The sequence below is a fragment of the Lissotriton helveticus genome, chromosome 5_1 (assembly GCF_964261635.1).
Source record: "Lissotriton helveticus chromosome 5_1, aLisHel1.1, whole genome shotgun sequence".
In the NCBI taxonomy this organism is placed as follows: Eukaryota; Metazoa; Chordata; class Amphibia; order Caudata; family Salamandridae; genus Lissotriton; species Lissotriton helveticus.
In genome coordinates this window covers 359,764,464-359,787,189 of record NC_136065.1, presented here as the reverse complement: position 1 = coordinate 359,787,189, position 22,726 = coordinate 359,764,464, and the positions used below count along the sequence as shown (strand labels likewise).

The 22,726-nt window shown below is 45.2% G+C and overlaps 1 protein-coding gene across 1 annotated transcript in view; it reads left to right on the top strand.

The window, feature by feature from the left end:
* Nucleotides 1–22,726, top strand: part of LOC144754551 (uncharacterized) — a 484,785-nt gene that overhangs the window by 291,826 nt on the left and 170,233 nt on the right. Inside the window, exon 14 of the mRNA XM_078642483.1 lies at nt 4,523–4,657. Coding sequence (XP_078498609.1) covers nt 4,523–4,657 — 135 coding nt within the window. The remainder of the gene's footprint in view (nt 1–4,522; nt 4,658–22,726) is intronic.

Below are 22,726 nucleotides of genomic sequence, written 5' to 3'. Positions count from 1 at the left end.
TCACTCACATGGGTATCTTGGCGCTGAACTTAGAGATACATATTCAGTATGTAACAATATGTAACAATATCACATTTCAATCTGCAACAACTGGAAAATGGCTCTCTGAACGTTTCACAAAAATGGAGCTAAAAAGTACCCAACTATGAGATCCCAGAATTCCTACGACGCTCCATTATTGCTGTTTTTCTTTCCAAAGGGCAGGGATCTGTTTCCCTTGATTGTGATAGGGCCCATAACATCCTTGCTACACCACTGGTTGCCATTTCCTCTCCAACTATGATCAGGCCTGTACTGGGAAGGCTTGAGGTCCTTCAGAGATAATCATGAGGCCATGTGAAACTCTTTAGCCCTATGGCCGCGGGGCTAATTCCCCCGCAGCGCGGTGGGAGGGGGGTGGCACGCGGCGCCACGGTGCTGATGCCAAGCTTGGCTCGTCATGCAGCACGGTGGCCGTGTGATGATGACGAGCTGAGCTCGTCATGGCCACGCCCGCTCAATAGAACGCTCAGCACAGCGGGGTAATTATCCCCGCGTGGGCGTTTCGCGGAGGCCATGACGAGCTTAGCTCGTCACCAGCATGCAAGGAGTTAAGTGCCTCCGCTCTTCTTTGGCCTACTTTTTCGGGTGATCTGATTCACTCCGTCCCTTTGGACAATTAGCGGCTGCATGTGTTTATGGTTTTGATGGGAATGTGCTCAGTGATTCTCTGGGCTAGTTGGTAATCATGAAAAAAATGAGGCAGACAGTGATTCAACTATGTCTGCAGGGAAGGGCTAGTCCATCCTGTCTGTTGTTTCTATGCAATGGGACCCTGCGTTGCCCAGCAGAGCCAGGTTTGGTTGTGCACTACCATACATGCTAAACAAAACTGATTCCTTCTATCAGGAGTCATGGACTAGTTCTCACATCTGGAGACGGGTCTTTTTCTTGCTTACTTTGTAGATCTCCTCCAATATAATGCTGATTCTTCCCGATGCTGTATCCCACCCAAACTCAACCAACTATGCAGCAGAGGATTTGAGTTCCATTCCCATCTCTACCTATGACTATTCTGTGTGATTCTATATGGCATTGTCATTTTCTTGAAGTCATTCAGATAGTGCAAGCTACATCACACTTACTTTGTTCTCACTTGCACAACAAATATAACAAAATGTAGCATTACATGGCAGTTCAATACCAGCCTCAATGACATGCCAGATAGTTTCATCAGAGTCTTTCATCCTGATAAAATGACATGAAGTGAATGAAGATCCTGCAATACTGCACTACTGCAATATTGCATCCTGCAATGGGGAGAGGATGTAGCCTAACGGTTAGGGCGGTGGACTTCAAATAGAGGGAACCGGGTACGAGTCTCAGTAACGACGCTCAACATCCTGTGATTCTGGGCAAATCACTTAATCTCCCCGTGCCTAACAATAATAAATAGGTCCTCATGTATAGCAACTGGTGCTCATGTAAAGCGCTCTGGTATTCGATTTTGGGTCAAGTTTGCGCTAAATAAAAGTTCGCGAAAATAAAAAATACATCGTACATTACTAAAAGGAATTGCTTTTTGTTCTTGGGCCTAAAAAAGATAGCAGTGGAAGTATCCATTCTCTCAGTGGCCTGTTCAGTGCCAGACAATACCACCCTCCACAATTGAGCTTATCCAGAACTCAAATGCCAAATCTAAATAAGACCGCTATTAGTTGAAAATTTGGGATGTATGACGGTACAACGCGTGCTTTTACAACACGTACCGTTACCACGCAGATTTTACAACGCAAGTGGTTACAACGACTTGCGTTGGGGGGCGCTGGATAGTGAATAGTTTAATTTACTATTCCAACTCCAGTCCCCGTGGATAGTAGGGAAGGAGTTAGATAGTAAATTAAACTATTCCCTATCCTACAGCGCCCTCCAGCACAAGTCGTTGTAACGACTTGCGTTGTAAAACCTGGGTGGTAATGGTACCGCGTTGTAAAACTTTCGTGGTAAAGGATGTTTCCCGAAAATCTGGAGCCGATTTGAAAGCACATTGCGCCACCGGTGGGTCACTTTTTTTTTCCTCTTTCTATGCATTCTGCAGCATGCATAGAAAGAGGAAAATGCCATTAATGGTTGTTTTGTGCCTGAAGGCGTACCTTCCTGCACAAAAACAATCATCCCCGCAGCGAAGACACCCTTGAAAAATGACACAATGAGGGCTGTGCTGGCATATGGCAGCCACTTGTGCACCAGTGCAGGGGAAAGCACAGGGATATGTCATATTATTGTTAATATGACACATCCATGAGCTCTGAAAATGCGGCAGCACAGCGCAGTTAAATGGCTTGCGGTGCTGCGCTGCGTCGTTTTCTTGTAGACGCCTTTATGACCTCCCTCGACCTAAAAATAAACACAGACAAGTCACACGTCATGTCAGTGGGCGGGAGAAAGAACAAAAATTTGAAGTCCTTTTTTTGCGCAAACACATCAATTTCCAGTGTTAAAACTTTTACTTATCTAGGGGTGGTTTATGACGAAAATGGCACCTGGGTACCCCAAATATCGGTAAAAGTTAATGCCATGAAAAGATCTGCGGCTGCTATCGCAGGTTTTGCAAAACGTCTGGGCGGTAAACCTACAGAAGCAATGCTAGCAATTTATAGAGCCAAAACAATTGCTATAGCAAGGTATGGGGCTTCTATATGGGGCTACACCAACAACGCAGTAGCGATTCAGGTAGAGGAAAACAAAATCCTACGTATGCTTCTAGGTCTGCCACAATCCACGGCTACTTTTTCTGTCCATACGGAATTAGGCCAGGGGTACATAAGTGACATTATTAAACTGTCCCCAATCTTGATGTGGCTAAGAACCTGGTTGAACCCTAACCTAACCCTGAATCATACAATCTTAGGGGACTGCCTACGTATGGACAATATGAAAAATATCCCGTGGTTAGCATACATTAATAATACCCTAAGCTCCCTGGGCCGCCCTGATTTATTCTGTAAACCTGAATGTATTGTCAAAGCCGACCTGGAATGGCTCAAAACGACTTTTACTAAACATAGAGAATTAGAGCGGGAGAGCGGTGAGCTTGTGAAACCTACAGTGAGGGAGCACTATATTTCCAAGACAACCATTGCTATTGAACCATACCTAAAGGTTGTGTCAATCCCGTTTCACCGCTGGTTACTTACTAAACTAAGATTTAACCAGATTCATTTTCTGTTAAATGATTTTAAGGTGTGGGCTAAGCCCGAGGATTTGCCTGTCTGTAATTGCGATAGTTACTCTTTGCAGGATACTTTACATTTTATGTTTTTCTGTAATTTCTATGCCTCGCCTAGGAAAAAATATATTATCCTGCTACTTAAAAACAAGGGGTTTGTTCAAGCCAAACCAGCTCTCCTTTACCTAAAGCAGTTAGACTCCCCACTAATTATGTTTGGTGTTGCAAATTTTTTGGTGGCTGCTTATCGTCTTAAAAAATGTATCAGGAATAGACAACATAACACCACTAGTGACAATTTATGAAATCATTGAAAAACTGTCCTTACTTTTTAAAATTATGTAGATATTTTAAATAGCTCAATTTTAACAATATCATCAATTCACTGCAATTGTATTCCCCTGATTATGTATTTGTGTCTGTGTGCTTTTTATGATTTTTTATTAATCGAAATAAAGTTGTCTTGAACTTGAACCTGTAGATGAGGCCCTGAGCCTGTCAAATTTTCCAGTCATTTTCAACAAACTAGATAAAGGACATATTTGATCCACAGGTCGGTTCTTTTAACTCACATCATGTTTACTGCAGTGTAACCTTCACATGAGGCAGTTATGAGTTCTGTTACGATTCTGTCTCCACCAACTTGCAGTTCTAATCGTCCACCACCCAAATTGTAAAGAAAGCGTAATTTGAAAAATTAGCAAGAAGCTGATTAATAAAATTCATGGCTGAGAAAGAACAAAATAGCAATTTGCAGGAAGGGAGTTTAATAAAAGAAATAGAATTTCTCAGACAAAATGGAGTAAGGCACAGGATCCTTAGATAACAATCTGCAGAAACATGGAGAGCACTAATATGTAGCTAGAAGTCCTTGAGTTTGCTTTACATATGCCGGTTTTGGTCAGTCTAGCAAAACACATGTTTCCAAGACCCTGGAGACATTAATCAAAAATATGTCACACATTAGCTATGCGGATAAGCCTGCCTGATGCAGTAGTTGGTGGTCCCAGTGCATGGGGCAGTTGTCCACATCACTTAAAGTTGCAGACCTGGGAAAACCACGGTAATTGATTATTAACCAAGACATATGACTGTAGAGACCTATAATTTGCTATGGCACCAGAGGTCAGAGTAGTACAATAAGTGTTTCTCACTCTAAGTGGCCCAATGGGAGCGATACATAACAGAGCTGTGGTTTCTGAAGCCTTGGCACTCATGGAATTGGAGGTGTGGTCTTCCCTCGGTGCAGTGAAAATGGTATTATTGATTTTCAAGCTGTGCAATGCTAACTTCTTGGGTTTGTTTTTCTCTTAGAATGTGAGGCTGGTTATTATGGCGTCGGCTGCAAGTTCAGATGTGATTGTCAGTCTGGCGTATCCTGTCACCACATGACCGGCGAGTGCCAGACAGAGTGTCCGAGTGGCTACCAGGGGGAGGCCTGCGACCAAGGTAAGGCATTACTGTGCAATGTGGGGACAAATAGAGTAGAGTTGTGTGAACTACCTATCAGCATTGTACCATTCCTTCTGTTACATACATGGAATCTTACACTCCTGCTTACACTCTTCAGGCAGGACTGATCAGTCAACCAAGTACTGGGTAAGAGCCTGAACTCTCAGTAAGCACTGAACACATTACAAGATTCTCCTTGACCTACTGTTCCTATGCTGTCTAATCGCTTTGCTGGCTTCACCTTCATCAGTAATGTACTCTATTCATGAATTTCACATTATCCCGGTGGGCCATTTAGGAAAGTCACTGGCCTCATAGGGATTGCAAGATCCATGGTAATTGCAGGTCTGGTGTTTTTCACCTGGATAGTGAGCCTGCTTAAAAGATCAAAGATGTCCAGGCAAAACTCCAGGGAAAACTGGGACAGTTCTGCAGGAATATGGTCTGGTCATCATTTCTTAGGAGACACTCAGGTCCAGCTTGTAAGAGAGGGTAATTCAACCCCCTCACTCTACCAGGTGCTCCAGTGGTGGGAAAGCTCATCTTCTTTCAGAATTGGCCCTAGATACTTAAATGTAAGAATGTTCATGACCTACTGACACAAGGTTACCAGATAACTCCAAGCCACTGGGACATCTTACAATTTCCTTTAACAAATCATTGTTTTCTGGGAGTTGTAGTGTTGGTTCATTTCTGTTTTACTAATTAAACTAACCCACTTAAAAGCAATGATATGAATATGTAAAACCAAGGATGGGAAAAGCTGTATCTTCTTGATATGTTAACTGGTTATCCCTCAAAAATATTTACCTTGTCAACTCGAATACGCTGTAAACATTTTATGGTGGTAATATTTTAAATGCGATTTCACATAAATGCCTCACTGAATGTTTGTCAACCTTATTTTAAAAATCAGCCCTGCACTTCTATCTGAGATGCCAAATGCCAGATTACTTGCCATTTCAACCACAACTGATGATCAGACATGTACTTGGATGGCTTGAGATTCGTGAGCGATTTGGGAAGCCATGTGAAAATCTTTAAGTACCACGGCTCTTCTTAGGCCTACTGTTCTGGTGTATCTGATTGGCTCGGTTTCTTTAGACAATTAGCCCCTACATGTGTTTATGGTTGTGCTGGGAATGCGCCAGTGCCCTCCAGGCTAGCTATTACCGATACTGAAAACAGTGGCAGGCAGACAGAGATTAAATTCTCTCTTCAGGAGAGCATATTTAGGCTGCTTATAATACTTAGTATCTACCACGTAGAATATTTGCCTTGCTGGAAACTCTTTCTGCAGAACTAAAAAACGTGTGTGGTACATACAGGACACAAATCGTCAACTGTCATCTGTACACAGAGCTACTCTTCAATACGAAGATTTATAACATGTTCAATATCTATACACACTTATGATGCATTAGAAACACATGCATTTTGTAAACACTTACACCCATTAGCTGGACACAGGCTGTACAAAATAAGGTAGAAAAGTAATACAATAATTGCCCACGACTATGTATACTATAAAAAAACGAACACACGCATTCAATGATGTCCTCAATGATGTCATTTAAGATGTCACCAGTGATGTCATAAATGATGTCATAGAACATGTCACGAGCGATGTAATATATGAGGTCATAAGCAGTGCATGGCAAAGGCACTAGTTATAGTTAACTCTGCTAACTATGAAGGGTTAACCATAATTGCTAGGGACCACATCCCTCCCGGGCTAAATACACTTTAAAACAAGCATTTACAATGCAACGGTCTCGGCATTGCAAAAGTTAGAGCTATTAGCATTGTACATGAACTCTCAACATGTAGTGGAAACAGTGCATGTGTATATAATAGTGCTCACTCACAAAACATACTTAGTATGTAAGTGTACCTTGTAGTGCTGAGTCTCATCAGATAATGTAATACATATGCACACAATAGTGGTGAGACACATCAAGTAGTAAACATTATGTGTGCACAAGATGCATTGGAACCCGCCCGTTGTGATTTAAATTAGTGCCGAGCCACAAAACAATATATTAAATGTATGTGTAGATTGTAGTGCTGAGTAACTTCAACTAGTGGAACGTACATGTACATTGTATTGGCTGAGTCATATAAAATAGTGAAATGCATGCCTACATAATGGTGCTGAAGGACTTTATATAGTGGAACATATATGAACATAACAATGCTGAGTTACGTATTGGAATATTTGTGTACCTAAAAGTGCTGAGTCCCCTCACTTAGATGAATGCTCGTGCATATGGTAGTGCTGAGTCACATAATGGAATGGATGTGTACTTAACAATGCGAGTCTCCGTGCTAAGTGTATTGTAGGTAGTTCTGAAGCTACATTAACCATTCACTGCATAATTGCTTGACATTCATGACGGGCCACATCACCAGTGGGGTGCATATCTTCATGATGTTGGCGGTAATGCACATCACTCAGTGAAGAGCATGGATAGACAAATGTGTACACAATAGTGCACATCGTGTAGTGGAGTGTGTAAGGTTTTTGTTGTTACATCATACAGAAGGATGCCTCTGTACTTGATGTTAGTAGTGGCGCAAGGGCTGAGTTTACTGGCGAGCTGTATACAGGGAAGAATGTATAGATTTACGTGTTCAATGCAGGGTCCCATCACCCAGTACAATGCATGTATTTCATGAGTAAAGCCTGAGACACAGCACGTCTGAAATATATGTACACACGATGTCAGTCCGAATCACAGCAACAAGTGGATTGCATGCACACATGCTGTCAGTGCTGAGTTTCTTCATGCTTAATTGTGACTGCACACGAAACGCAAAGTTGCATGGTACACAATGCTAGTGCAGAGTTCCGTCATGCAGTGGAATGCACATTTTCATAAGCAGTTTATGAAAAGAACGTGTATAGCATGTTAGTGTCCTCACATCATTATGAGAATTGCTTAATGCACGCATGTGTGACGTCACCCCACTCTGAAAGGCTCCGAAGGTGTCTGCACGGAGTCCCGTCACGCAGTGCAACGCACACATTCATAGTGTCCGTACTGAGTCACATCAAGCAGCGTAAGGTATGTGCACACGAAGTCAGTGCTGAGGCACATCATTCAGAGGATTGGCATGTCCGTGTTAATGAAAATCACGTCGCGACACACGTGTACGGCAGATGACTGTTGAGCCACGTCATATAATGGAAGGCAGGTCTACATGGTGTTAGAGTCGAGTCCCATGATTCAGTGGTTGGAAAACATGCATGTGTAATTTAGTGCATGTACACGTTTTCTCAAATAATTGAGAGGATTTGCGTGTCTGGGATGCTGGTGCCAAGTTACACCGTACCGTACATGCATGTACAAGATATTAATGCTCAGACCACCAGTCACCCTTGGTAAACAAGTACACACAATCCTAGTGAACTCATGTCATGCAGTGGAAGACATTTACACATTGTGTTCATGCAGTCATCCCGTGAAATGCACATATATACAAGGTGTCAGTGCATTCACATTACACCGTTTGATGCATGTATACAGGATTTCAGTTTCGAGTTGCATTATCTGCAGGCCTATCACATGTACGTGGCGAAATGCAGTCCTATTATACAGTGAAATGAACGTGCAAATGATGTACATGCGGAATTATATCTCACCAACAATGCTTACATACATTACGTGTATATTGAGCCGCAGCATATATTAAGATGCATACATGCAGGGTGGTGCTGCGGAGTTGCGAGCAGTGGAAGCATTCATATGCAGTGTTGGTGCCGAGTCACTCACTTTACTCATGCCCATAGTGTTAGTGTTTAGTCACTTTATTCCAAAGAATTGCGTGCATGATGGGAGTGCTGAACTGCGTCAGTCATTACTAAACATTATTGGGCTCCATTCGTGCTGCGTCACATCACGCAGAAGATGCACGTGCATCAGAAGTTTGTTCCTAGTTCCGTCACGCAGTAGAATACGCGCCTTATTACATCATGCAGACATAATAAACGGGCCCAGCAGCCTCGCCGGAAGTCAGGCAAAGTCGCCTGTGACGGGGCTGCATCCGGACCGGAAGAGAAGGCGGAGTGAAAGCGTCTTGCGACGCCAGAAGGAGAGCGGAGTCCCTCAGAATTCACCAGGTAAGTTGAAAAGGGCTGGGGGGGAGGGGGGTGACTCGGTTCCCTCGTTGTGTGTGTGTGTGTGTGCGTGTGCGTGTGTGTGTATGCATGTGTGCGACGGCGGGCTGGGGGGGGAGACTCGGTTCCCTCGTTGTGTGTGTGCGTGCGCGTGTGTGTGTGTATGCATGTGTGCGGCGACGGCGGGGGAGAGGGAGGGTGCACTCGTGTGTGTATGTGAGCTGGGGGGGTGTCTCTGTATGTATGTATGTGCGTGCGTGCGTGGGCGCTTGTGTGTGTGTGTATGCGCATGCGTGTGTGCTTCTCAGGAGACAGCGCCTGGCCACAGCGCTCGTTCGCGTGCGCGTGTCACTTTGAAATCTCCTCAAAGGCGATGCGCGCGGCCAGGATTGTCTCCTGGGAAGCACACATGCCGACAAAAGAGCTTCGGCGGAGTCGCGCTTCCGCGCGTTCAGCCGAGCCCTAAAAAGGGAGGTGAGGCCGAGCGGCCCTCTCCCCAAGCCTTCTTGGGCCTCTGGGGACCCCATTCACTAGACCAAAATTTAAAGGGAGGGGGTTGCGCAATGATATGCAATGATATTATAAATTATGTTATGGAAGATGTCATGAGTGATGTAATATGTGAGGCAATTAGCAGTGCATGGCGAGGGTGCAGGTTATAGCTATCTAGCCAGTCAATCTAGTCTTGGAATAAAGACTATGGAATTAACAAAGATACCACGGTGAGGCTTGCAAAAGGGTCTTCTTTTATATCCTCTTAATCACCCAGTCCTATATTTTCAACAGTAAGGAGACCAGATAAGGTCTATGTTGCCTCATCCTCTAAAGACCCAGAAACATATATCTGAGCTGCGCAATCATCGAGCAGCCCTCAAATAATTTAGTTTCCCTTCCTGGAGTGCTTGGAAGCAATTCAGGAGGAATTGTAGTTGAGAGGTAGTATAATAACACTTCATGTCTGGGAAGCCAAAACCAGCCATTTTATCTGGCAAGTTAAATGTATCAATTTGATTCTTGGTTTAGAATCTGCACATATGACGCTGCACATATGACGTTTAAAAGTATACTCTCCATTTTAAAGGACGTTACTCTACACAGCAGAGAAAACATCCCCTGGAATATTTAAAGACATCTAGGTTGCTCCACCATCTTTATCAGGACTTTATTCATCAACAAGAAAATGAGCAGCCAAGAACAGAATTTCACAGATTTCCATATTTCACATGATCCAAATGAGGCATAATATCATTTTTGAGTCAAGTACCTAGTGAACGTCTAGATAAATAAAATCAGTAGTTAGCCATTATAAACCCAGGTCTGGAAATACAGTTTCACCTGACCATGTGCGCAGGACCAATGGGAATATTCATGACTTTGACTAATTTGTACATTCAACCATTTCCATCATATTAAACAAAGCAATGACTTTAAAGGATGTGCTTATAACAGGAAACCACAAGTCCCTGAATGCAAAGTGGTCTCCTTCTAAAAGTACCAACACTGACTGAAGGTGTCACCTGACTTGAAAACACTTGACAGCTAGGAAGGAGTACAGACAACTGCAATACTTTATTCAGAGGCTCTGGGGCAGCACACAGACATACTCCGCAACCTCTAGGATGGAGAAGAACACGAGGATAGGGCCGTCGCTTGCAGGGTTCTCATCCGCACGTGACCTGCTGCCTTATTGGTTGAGCTTCTCAGCACCCCTCACCTCGGCCTGCTTGCATGCTGAGTTGTCTGGACTGAGTAGGCTGCCCAGCAGAATGAAGAACTGCTGCTGCTCCTCCATGGCTGCCTAAACCAGAGAGACTAGAGCAGGGGGAGAGATGGGGGACACTGGTGTGTCTTCCGCAACCTCTCATCGCAGGCTTCCCATCCATTGGCCAGTGTCCATACGTCTTGGCCTGTTTATTGGCCGCATGTGGTAAAGGCTGCGGGCACCACTATTGGCAGAAGAATTAGTGTGAAGTAGGGGTGTGCGGAACTCCGCGGAATATTGCAGAGTTTTATGCAACGTCGCAGAATTCCAAAAAGTAAAACTCTGTGAGTTCCACTCACCCCTAGTTGCTACCATGTGCGTCTAGTCACCAGAATTAAAGTGTAGCAGAAGTATCATTACATGCTCCTCGACCCCCCCACTCCCCGCCAACCCCTTTGACTAGCAGAGTTGACTCTGCCTCTTTTGGCTTGTCAACACCCTCCTTGTTGCTGAAAAGGGGCTAGCAGAAAGGCAAGGAAAGGAGGGTAGACTAGAGAGAGTAAGTGTGACATACTTTCTTTTCTAGTCACTGGGTTCATCACATGTAAGTCCAGGGGTGACAAGGATTGTGCCAGTGGTGCCAAACGGCAAGCCAGGGTTAGCACTTGGTACACCTTGCCACCACCAATGAATGCCTAAGCATACTACTTCTTGCTGAGGCGGAAAATGTGTACATCTGAATTCAGCATAATTTCCAATGTCATCCAAGAAGCCACAATATACCAAACATTTTTAGTTCAGATGACTTCTGAAGCTCAGATGTATGGTCAGCGGGATCCTCACTATGCTAACGCAGCTGTTTCTTGGAAAACAGTTACATTACTGAAGCTGTCATGTTGTATTGAAATACAGACTGTGGATTTTGGAGCATTCGTCTAATAAATAAGCGATTTGGAGAAACTTTCAAGGAGAGACACTGTTGCTTAAAAATGTAGAGGGGGATTTGGGCCGCTTTGATGCCAATCCAATTTACGACAGCGAAAACAAATTGTAGCGTTGCATGTCCTCCTGATCAGCCTTGGCTTCCGCCACCTCCCGCTCTATAACCGCTAACATTTCTGGCATTCTGAGCCTATGACGTTGTCAAAAATAGCCATGTACTCCACAGTGTCCGGTGAAGATGCTCACCCCCTACAGGTGCAAAATGGCCTTAGGTGAAATCACAGGTTCCACCAACAGCAGGTTGGTATAGACAGAGCACACAGATAATCACATTCTATGGATGCTAAATTTACTATCACGTGACTGGTTCTTTCCCAGCCTGCAGATCTTTTAACAAACCACCTTCTAGAATCTCATGATTTAAGTCTCTAATGCATATTCGATCTGAGATTCAATTTGCTTGACATCAATAAACTAATACCTGAACAATAACTTTATTGTGCAGTCTCAAATGTCATCAACTGACTTTGATGAAGTATTCTTCTATTGAAATGCTCCTTGAGTGAGGTGAGGTGAGCACATTAGAGTAGCACCTAAAAGGGTCGTTGCTCTTATAAAAAGGTTAAAAGATTCTGAAAGAGATGAGGAAGAACTAGTTATAAAATGTGAACTATTTTCTTTATCTGATGCCCTCTACTAGCCTCTATGTCGGTTGATGAAATTAGCATTTTAAAAACACTACAATTGACCTACAAGCTTCGGTCACATTGGAGACGCGGAATGTTATGGAGATGTTGGACCTAAGTCACAAAGACATTTCAATGTGTATGTTCAATTTTTCTCATGCAGATGGCTAGATTTAGGAGTGCTAATTCAGGTTTTATGGTCACAAATGCTAATTTGCACTTGAAAATACACTTAATAATGTGTAATCTTATACCATTGGTGTTTAATGATATGTGTGAATAAATCTGCTCCCCGGCAAGAATGTCCTAGAATGTTTGCGCATGCCTATACATTTATTACAATTCACATACATTTTCCTGGCCAGTTCTCCCCTGAAAGCGGCTGAGATTTACTCCTGTTAAGAACAGGGTGGGAATGGTGGTGCACAGCCACCAAATAGTTGGAGGAGTTGGTGGGTGCTTTTCTCGAATGGACAATCTTTTTTTTTTCATGGATCAAACAAATTATGGGTGTGTTCGTGAAAGGTCTGCGATTAGTATCGGTCTATACGATGAAACAATATGGCGTCTCCGGTCATCCGTTTAGTTTAAGGAGTGTAATCTGCATTCTGCTGCAGGACATGAACTTGCAGATTGACCACCTGTGGATTGAATTAAATGTTGGCACCTTTAATTCAAAAGCATAGGTGCTGAAGGAAAATAAATAGGTTTGGTAAAAACACAGAATAAGTTAACCCACAGAAGAAGGCAGAGAGCAGCCGTAAGGCCTCTGAACATTGATTTTTTTAACATGTTAGCAATACTGTTGCAGGCACTGTAGTCCCTGAGGGCACGTGTCACAGGAAATAACAGGAATATTTTTCATGGATTGAGGCAGCCGGTCATGCCTGGAAACAATCAACGCACCAAGGCAGTCATCTGTCCCCACTTAACCAGGGCAGAAGCAGAGAGCTCTTGTGTTTGTCTCCAACCTCGAGTGGCTTTCATTCCCTTCTCATGCTTCCCCTGTGGACGCGTTCTGCTTTTGCTCCCTTTCTGCTTCCTAAATCCTATTATATTAAAGCATCCTTGATTCCCAAGTCAGTCTCAGACCTTGTGTCATCGCCACAAAACATCTTCCCTGACCTCCGTCATCGATCAAAACATCTGCCCTGGGGATACCCTAACAACGATGCATTTGTACGGTGGAACTGATCCTCAGGATCTAATGGGTCACTATGTTATGTTATGTTATGTTAAATTTGTATTTATACAGCGCACGTACGCCCATGGGCTTCTTGGCGCTACTATACCCCATTTCCCTTTCATTAGGGTCCTTGAGTGTGGCTTAACGGCCAGAACAGCTGACTTCGAAGCTGGGGAACCTTGTTAGAGTCTGGTGGAAGACTCAAACATCCTGTGATTCTGGGAAAACCACTTAATCTCCCCGTGCCTAAAAATAAATGTGTCCGTCTGTAATGCAACTGGTGCTCTGATACCTTCAAGTCGAGTTCACGCTATATAAAACTGCAAAAAATAGAACCCTTGCGTCAACACTGCAGTTGCTGTCACAGCAGTCGGTGTTACACCTTAATCAGTTTGTACTTGCAAGCTACAGGCTGTAAGGACTGCTTCCGGAGAGTAGTGGTGGGGCGGGCGGGGGACAGTGACTAAAAAAAAGAAACGGGGGGAAATAAGAAAAAAAAGCTTACCTTTCAAGCGACTGGATCTCCTGCATCCTCTTCATCCACGTGCATGACACGACTCACATAGGAACAGGAAGCACCCAGGCGCCCTCCAATAAGCCCTATGCTGCAATGCAGCTTTGTGATTGGTCTGAACGCCATGGTTCGGCACTCAGAAGTGGAATGGGAGCCTGGGCATGTTTCTCATCAGGCTGTGTAACGCAGCCTGGTGGGGAACATGAAAAGTGTGCATGGCTGTTTGACTGAGCAAAACGTCCGGCCAAACTGTCGTGCACACATTATAGGGTGGTCCTTCACTCCTTCCGCTGCTCTGTGGCCGGTACAGCCAGGCCCCTCCTGCAACTTTAAAGCGCACGACTATAGTGAAAAATAAAATGATAATAACACTGTTCTTGTACATTCCTTGTGGGGCGATGCTCCTCCGCCTTAACAGAGGAGCCACCACTAACTACAGGTGCACTGCTCTATAGTTATGTTCCCTAGCATTTGTACAGTGAAAAAACCAGCCATAGGTATGACTTCAGAGCACTGGCGGTCCTCAAGCAGACCTATATGTTTGCTTTTAGACTGTGGCGACAGTATTTCCTGTGTGGGATGAGTTGGTGAGGTCCTGGTTGTTCTGGTCATGTCATGGTGCACTTATCCCAGGATGTGGGCGTACAAATATGTATAGTATGTACAAAAAGGTATGTCCATGCAGCATTTATCCAACATACTCACTCCATTGGTCACCACATGGTGAGTGCATCACCCATTTACTCCATTTAGAGGTCTTGGTGTAAAGCATCAGGACAGCTTTGTGGGCTTTACTTAATATGTGAAGAAAAGGAACTGTGGCCCCAAGATTGTCTAAGGAGTTCACTCTCATCTCTGCCCACTGCTGGCAGTGCTCACTGCAACTGCCAGTGCCGATTAGCAAGAGTGTCACTGGGACAAAGGGCCTGCCTATCGTAAGAGAGCAGGGTCAGCTGTCAGAGATGTGATGCAAGTGAGAGAGAGTGCTTTCAGTTTTTCTTTTCTCACAAACACCTGCCTGTCTCTCACTTAATCATCCACTGCAAAGTTCTACCGTCCTTGTGTGTGTACAAGTCTTGCCATGTGTACAAAACGTAGTGACAAAGCACCTCTTGGCACAGTGGCTCAATGAGGCAGGGAAAGAGTTCTCACTGCTCACATTCATGCAGGTTTTCTACCAAAGCTCTAGCTGCACCCTTCCCAGGATCCACCCGGCATTAGAAGCGGGGAGCAGCTGCAGTGCACCTCAAGACATGAGGCGCACTCTCCGCTTCAAGCGGGTCTGGGAGGGGCACGGGTGACAAGGGCGACCTTTGAGTGGATGCTGTGTGAGCCGCAGGCAGCAGTGAGGGCATCTGGGAGGGTGGGGTCCTGATACTGTTCCAGTGGCAGCCCCTTCGCTAAGGTGGAGGAACGTTGCCCCTCTGCTTGAACTGCAAGCTGAATTAAAAAAATAATATTATAATAACGTTCATTATTACCATTTTGTTTTCTGTATTCAGCTTGCAGCTGAAGTCAGGGGGCGGGGCTGGGCTTCCTGCGTCACAGGGGGGCAAGAAGTGGCATCACCTAAAGTGCGCATGATGGTTGGCCAGTCGTCTTTACATGTTCTCCACACAGTCTGTAGTACAGTCTGTGTGGAGAATATGCACAGCCTGCCAGCGTCTGTCTAAGGCAGCGTTGTGATTGGCCAGGGGAGGCTGTGTTCTTCCTGTGGAAAGAGGATAGAGGAAGAAGAGGCGGCGGCTGGTGGGCGGCGGTATTGGTAAGTGCTTTTTAATGTATTTGTATTATTACCCACTCCCGCCCTCTGTCCCCCTCACCCTCCTGCCCCACTACCCCCCTGCCTCACCACCCTTGTTCGGTAGTTGCAGCTACTGAGTCTACCATCCATCAGTATAGGGCCTTCCAGCATGTCCATGCCAAGTAGATGATGGGACACAGCAACAGCACATCATCGTACTGCGCACACAGGTGCTCCAATCCGAAGGGGGCTCTGGTGATGGGATAGGAGTTATCAATCTCTCCGTTATGGAATGACACGTACAGGAAATGAGCAGGAAAGAATTTGCATTATCTGCCAAAGAGGAGTCTGCCCAGCTAAGAACAATCATAATCCAATGAGAGGTGGGGTTTGGGTGGGCCTTTGTAATATGTCTTCCTGATATGACTTAATGGATGGCTCGCTGCAGTGCTGTTACGAAAAATGCATGATTAAAGATATCGTCATCTCAAAAACCCATCAGCAGTTAACAAAGTGACCATGTCCTCAAAAATGAGTGATGGACACCAGCAACCGCCAGCGCACATTATGCACTGAGTGTCATATGTACTAGAAAGCCACACCATGCAGCAAGATGACCTGTGTGACAGGGAAAGGGCAGGAATGCACCATATTTAAAAGAATACGGTGCATTCCTGCCTTTGTCGCAGCGCTGGTGCTGTTTCGTCTGCCTAGTGCCAGCGCAGACATCCTTTCACTGTGGTGCAAGGGTGCCTCTGTTGCATGCATGATTGCTTTTGTGCAGGAAGGTGTATCCCTCTTTCTATGTGTGCTGCAAAATGCAGCATACATAGAAAGAGGAACTAATGAGGAGAAATACATGTTCGAGGCATATGGGCTGCAGATGGTACATTTATGAATAGATCGCCATCTGGTGTTGGGCTCGGATGATTGCACTTTGTTTTTCTTCTGGAGAAGTCTTTGTCGTCATAGGTGACTCCTCCTCTCGGTGTTAGTGCGCATGGGCATCGGCTCCATCCTTAGATTGTTTTTTTCCGCCATCGGGTTCGCATGAGGATCGAAGCGCTCCGGACCGACTTCAACAAAGAAGGTTATAACCGGCGCGTATTCCTTTCCAAATCGACGGTATCGTTATCGAACGCGACTTCACTCCATACCGACGCGGTTCGAAGGACGACGACTACGAGAAACTCAACGTAGTCCAGCCCGGGGTCCATGGAAAGGACTCCATTCAAAAAATGTCCAACGTGTGGTGCTAAGTTCCCACACAAGGACCTACACGAGGTGTGCAACCTCTGCTTGTCCCCTGAACACGAATCCAGGGACTGTGAGGCCTGTGCAGCGTTCTCGTCAAAATCGACGATTAGAAACCGTCGAGCCCGAAGACACGAGGTATCGAGAATGCAGTCACAAGCAATCCCGGAGCTGTTCGAGGACCAGCACCCAGAAGAGGAAGAAGAAGAGGCCGACGAGGCGGGGTCAGAAGCGGACGAGTCCGACGTCGAGGAAATCGACGTCCAACAAACCGTGAGTGACGACGTCCCTTTACCGAAAAACAGACCCCGCACGGTGTCGACCCCGCCCTCGAGCCCGGTCAGACAACCGAAAAAAGTTTCCAACGCCCCGCCTTCGAGCCCGGCAACGAAACAGAAACCGAAACACTCGGTCCCACATCATAGTGGTTCCGGTTCCGATAAACCGACCACATCGACACCGAAGCACCAGGTCAAGGAAAGCTCGAAGTCGAAGCAGTCCATGTCGACACCGAAGCACGCTTCGGCGCCGAAAACACCCCCGACACCGGGGACATCTTCGATACCGAAGAAGTCGGATCCGAACAAAACTTCGGCACCGAAAATACAAATGGACAGTTCAAAGAAAAAACACCTTTCGGAACCGAAAACTGCGGTACCGACACAGGAACACGGAACGGATCCTAAACAAAAGACTTTGTTTATTGACCCAAAGACTGGCAAGGTAGCCACAGAACTACCTAAAAAGAGGAAACATGAACATTTGGACGACAAGGCTCATCCAAAGAAGAGAACAATGGGGACGAATACAACTCCTCCCCCTTCTCCCAAACCTCACACACCATCTTCACCTCTTCCTCACAATAGGCCAGATATCCCTCCCACACGTCCATCTACACCTACAACAGATGGAGAGAGTGACACAGGGGAGGGGGGACACCCTGGGGATGATGAGGACACAATCCCAGAGGAGGCAGACCCATGGGAGGAGTATAATGTGGGATCAGGTAATGATACCGACCTTGAGTCATATCCCTCAAAACCTTCACCTCCTGATGACAATACTGGGTTTGCACAACTCATTACTAGAGCAGCAACATTTCATAAGGTAGACCTACATACAGAACCTCTAGTACAGGACTTCTTATTAGAAACACTACCTACTGCACAAAGAACATCAGGAACACTACCAATGCTAAAGGGCCTTCTCAGTCATACATCAGAGATATTCAAAGACCCAGTGAGGGCTAGGGTATTGAACCCAAGAATTGATAAAAAATATAGGGCAGCTCCAAAAGACCCAATATACATTAAGGGACAAATTCCTCTAGACTCACTAGTGGTCACAAACGCTCGCAAGAGAGCAAACTCTTTATCTACAGGAGAAGCTCCACCGCCTGACAAAGAGTCCAAACTAATAGATGCCTCTGGCAAGAGAGTAGCATCTCAAGCGGCAAACAGTTGGCGCATAGCTAATACGCAAGCACTACTTGCAAGGTATGACAGAGCGCATTATGATGAGTTAGAAACACTCATCAAACATCTCCCTAAAGAACATCAAAAGAAAGCAGATCAACTTATACAAGAAGGGAAGTTAATTACTAACACTTCAATAAAGTGCGCCCTAGACGCGGCAGAAACTGCGGCAAGGTCGACAAACACAAGCATCATGTTAAGGAGACATGCATGGCTCAGAGTATCAGGGTTCAAACAAGAGGTACAAACATCGTTACTGAACCAACCTTTTGATGGGAAAACACTTTTCGGCACAGGGACAGATGAGGCCCTAGAAAAGATGAAAAAGGATACAGAAACGGCTAAATCAATGGGAGCATTGCAACAGCCGACACAAAGAGGTTCCTTTCGTAGATCCACCTATAGAGGAGGATCCAAAAGTACAGGCACAAACCAACAGCAAACCTCTTTTACACCTACATCACCCAGAGGTAATTCTAGAGGTGGATACAGGGGTAACAACAACAAGGGTAGAGGTCGCGGAAACAACAACAACCGCAACTCTCCAACCCCAAAACAGTGACTTCATAGAGCTTCCCCCAGACCATATAACACCGGTAGGGGGACGCCTATCACAGTTCCTACCTGTCTGGGAAAACATCACATCAGACAAGTGGGTAAGACAAATTATCCAACATGGTTATTGCCTAGAACTCACAGCTACCCCACCAAACATCCCCCCCAAACAGCGTCCAATGAAACAAGATCACCTGACACTATTAAAACAGGAAGTAATATCACTGCTAGAAAAGCATGCCATAGAGAAGGTTCCACAGCACCAACAGGGAACAGGAGTATACTCCCTATACTTCCTAATCCCCAAAAAGGACGGGTCTCTAAGGCCAATACTGGACCTAAGACCTCTCAACGCATACATAAATTCGGAACATTTCCACATGGTCACGCTCCAACAAGTACTTCCTTTACTGAAGAAAGGGGACTTTCTTTCTACACTGGATCTAAAAGACGCTTACTTTCATATCCCTATTCACAAAGCCCACAGGAAATACCTCAGGTTTGTGGTAGAAGGACAACATTATCAGTTCAAAGTCCTTCCATTTGGTGTCACGACGGCACCAAGGGTGTTCGCAAAATGCCTGGCAGTGGTAGCAGCTCACCTAAGAAGACAACAAATTCATGTCTTCCCATACTTGGACGACTGGCTAATAAAAGCCAGGTCGCAAGAGGAGTGTCTGCAACACACACAAAAGACAATTCAGCTACTACACCAGCTAGGGTTCACGGTGAACTACACAAAGTCACACTTACAACCAAACAAGGTTCAACAATATCTGGGGGCTACTATAGACACAGAAAAAGCCAAAGTGTACCCCAACCCAGTCAGGGTCCAAGCAATGCTTACAATCATTCAGAGATTTCAGCCACAACACTCACTAACAGCAAGAGTGTTCATGCAGCTATTAGGCATGATGTCATCCTGCATACTGCTAATACCATATGCAAAACTACAAATGCGTCCGCTACAAGAATGCTTAGCGACACAGTGGAATCAGGCTCAAGGGCAGATTACGGATCTGGTGTTGGTAGACGACCGCACACACCGCTCTCTGAAGTGGTGGAACAGAACAAACATTACCAAGGGGCGGTCGTTCCTAGAGCCAATTCCACAGGTGACAATAACAGCAGACGCATCGCTCACCGGATGGGGAGCACATATGGACAAGTACACAGTACAAGGAAGGTGGAGTGTGCAGGAAAGAACACTACACATCAACTACCTAGAACTACTGGCAGTGTTTCTAGCATTGAAAGCCTTTCAAATACATGTTATCCACAAAGCAGTCCTGATCAGAACAGACAACATGACAGCAATGTATTATATTCCAAAACAGGGGGGGACGCACTCTCTCCAATTATCCAGACTAGCGCAGGAAATTTGGAGATGGGCCATTCCTCAAAACATCTATCTGTTAGCCGAACACCTACCAGGAGTTCAAAACCAGATAGCAGACATCTTAAGCAGACAGTCGGAACAAATACACGAATGGGAACTGCACCAACAAATACTGCAGCCATTCTTCCAAAGATGGGGACAACCAGAGATAGACCTATTTGCCACTCATCAGAACGCAAAATGCCAAAGCTTCGCGTCCAGGTACCCACATCACCTGTCGCAGGGCAATGCGTTATGGATAAATTGGTCCAACAAATTTGCATACGCTTTTCCCCCTCTCCCACTAATCCCATTAGTGGTCAGGAAACTGCAACAACATTCAATGACCATGATACTAGTAGCACCCACGTGGGCAAGACAGCCGTGGTTCACCACGCTCTTGCAACTCTCACAAGTGCCACATCAAAAGCTACGAATTCTACCCATGCACCTTACACAGAACCATGGAGAAATAATGCACCCAGATCCAACTCAGTTGAACTTAGCGATCTGGCTCCTGAAATCCTAGAATTTGGGTACTTAGATCTCCCCCCAAATTGCATGGAAATAATTAAACAAGCGAGACGTCCAACCACCAGAGCATGCTATGCAGCTAAGTGGAAGAGGTTTGCTATACACTGTACTAATAACAATATCAACCCTCTAGACGTATCAACAAGGGAGATTATTTGCTACTTATTACACTTACAGCAATGTAATCTAGCGTACACATCTATCAGAGTACATCTAGCAGCTATAGCAGCATACCTGCAAAACAGGCAGCGCACATCACTGTTCAGAGTACCAGCGATAAAAGCATTCATGGAAGGTCTTAAAAGAGTCATTCCACCAAGATTACCACCTTCCCCAGTCTGGAACCTCAACGTAGTACTCACCAGACTAATGGGGCCACCCTTCGAACCTATGCATAGGTGCGAAATACAATTCCTTACATGGAAGGTGGCATTCCTTATAGCTATTACCTCACTCAGAAGAGTAAGCGAATTACAGGCATTAACAATACAAGAACCATTCCTACAGTTACACCAGAATAAAGTGGTTCTTAGAACAAACCCAAAGTTCTTGCCTAAGGTAATTTCAGCATTCCACATCAATCAGCCAGTGGAATTACCAGTCTTCTTTCCAAAGCCACAGACGGTGGCAGAAAGGGCTCTACATACACTAGATGTTAAAAGAGCCATTTTGTACTACATAGAAAGAACACAAGACTTCAGGAAAACTAAACAACTATTTGTAGCATTTTCCCCAACACATAAGGGCAATCCTATCTCTAAAGCAGGCATCGCAAGATGGATTGTAAGATGTATACAAATATGTTACATTAAAGCAAAGAGAACATTAACTGTTCCTCCTAGAGCTCATTCCACAAGAAAACTAGGAGCATCTATGGCATTCTTAGGGAACATTCCCCTAGATGACATATGTAGAGCAGCAACTTGGTCTACACCACATACATTCACAAAGCACTACTGTGTTGATGTACAGGCTGCACAACAAGCCAGAGTGGGCCAAGCTGTATTAAAAACTCTATTTCAGACAGTTGCGACAGACACTGGTGACCACCGCTAGGGAGGTAACTGCTGTACAATCTATTCATAAATGTACCATCTGCAGCCCATATGCCTCGAACGGAATATGCTACTTACCAGTATGCATCTGTTCTTGGCATAGAGGGCTGCAGAGTGGTACATGCCCTCCCTGCCTCCCTGGAAACCTGTGTCTGTCCCAACATTATCTTATTTAGATACATTTACATGGGCATATCTTTATGTACTATACTACACTACTCCATCTAACTCTACTATGGCAAAACAATCTAAGGATGGAGCCGATGCCCATGCGCACTAACACCGAGAGGAGGAGTCACCTATGACGACAAAGACTTCTCCAGAAGAAAAACAAAGTGCAATCATCCGAGCCCAACACCAGATGGCGATCTATTCATAAATGTACCACTCTGCAGCCCTCTATGCCAAGAACAGATGCATACTGGTAAGTAGCATATTCCATATTTCTTCTAGTTACGCCTCCACTGGAAGGCAAAACATTTTGGCACATTCCAGGTTTAGTCATGGAATGCCTTCCCTGGGCAGATTAACGCAACCCAGTGATTTGCGTGGCTTTGATTTACTAATGATTTATTAAGCCACCCAGGGCCACCCCTCCGAGGCTCCAGTGCCTATGAGCTAGGGAGGAGGAAGTCAGCACAGCCTCTGTCTTTCCCTTTCCCCCTCCCCTGCCCACTTGATGTATTTTGGAAAGGCTTGGGAAAGAGAAAGGCAGAGGCTGTGTATTAGTACATTGAAATGTTGAGAGCAGCGGGTCTTTACCAGTTTATAAAGGTCGCTGCTGCTCCATTGTCATCAATAGAAGCCAGCATAAACCACGGCATGGGGCTCTTCACCATAATGAAGGAGTTCTCCAACCCCGCAGCAACCAGGAATGACATCACCCCCCTCCCAAGAACTCTGTGACACCCAGGCGGACTT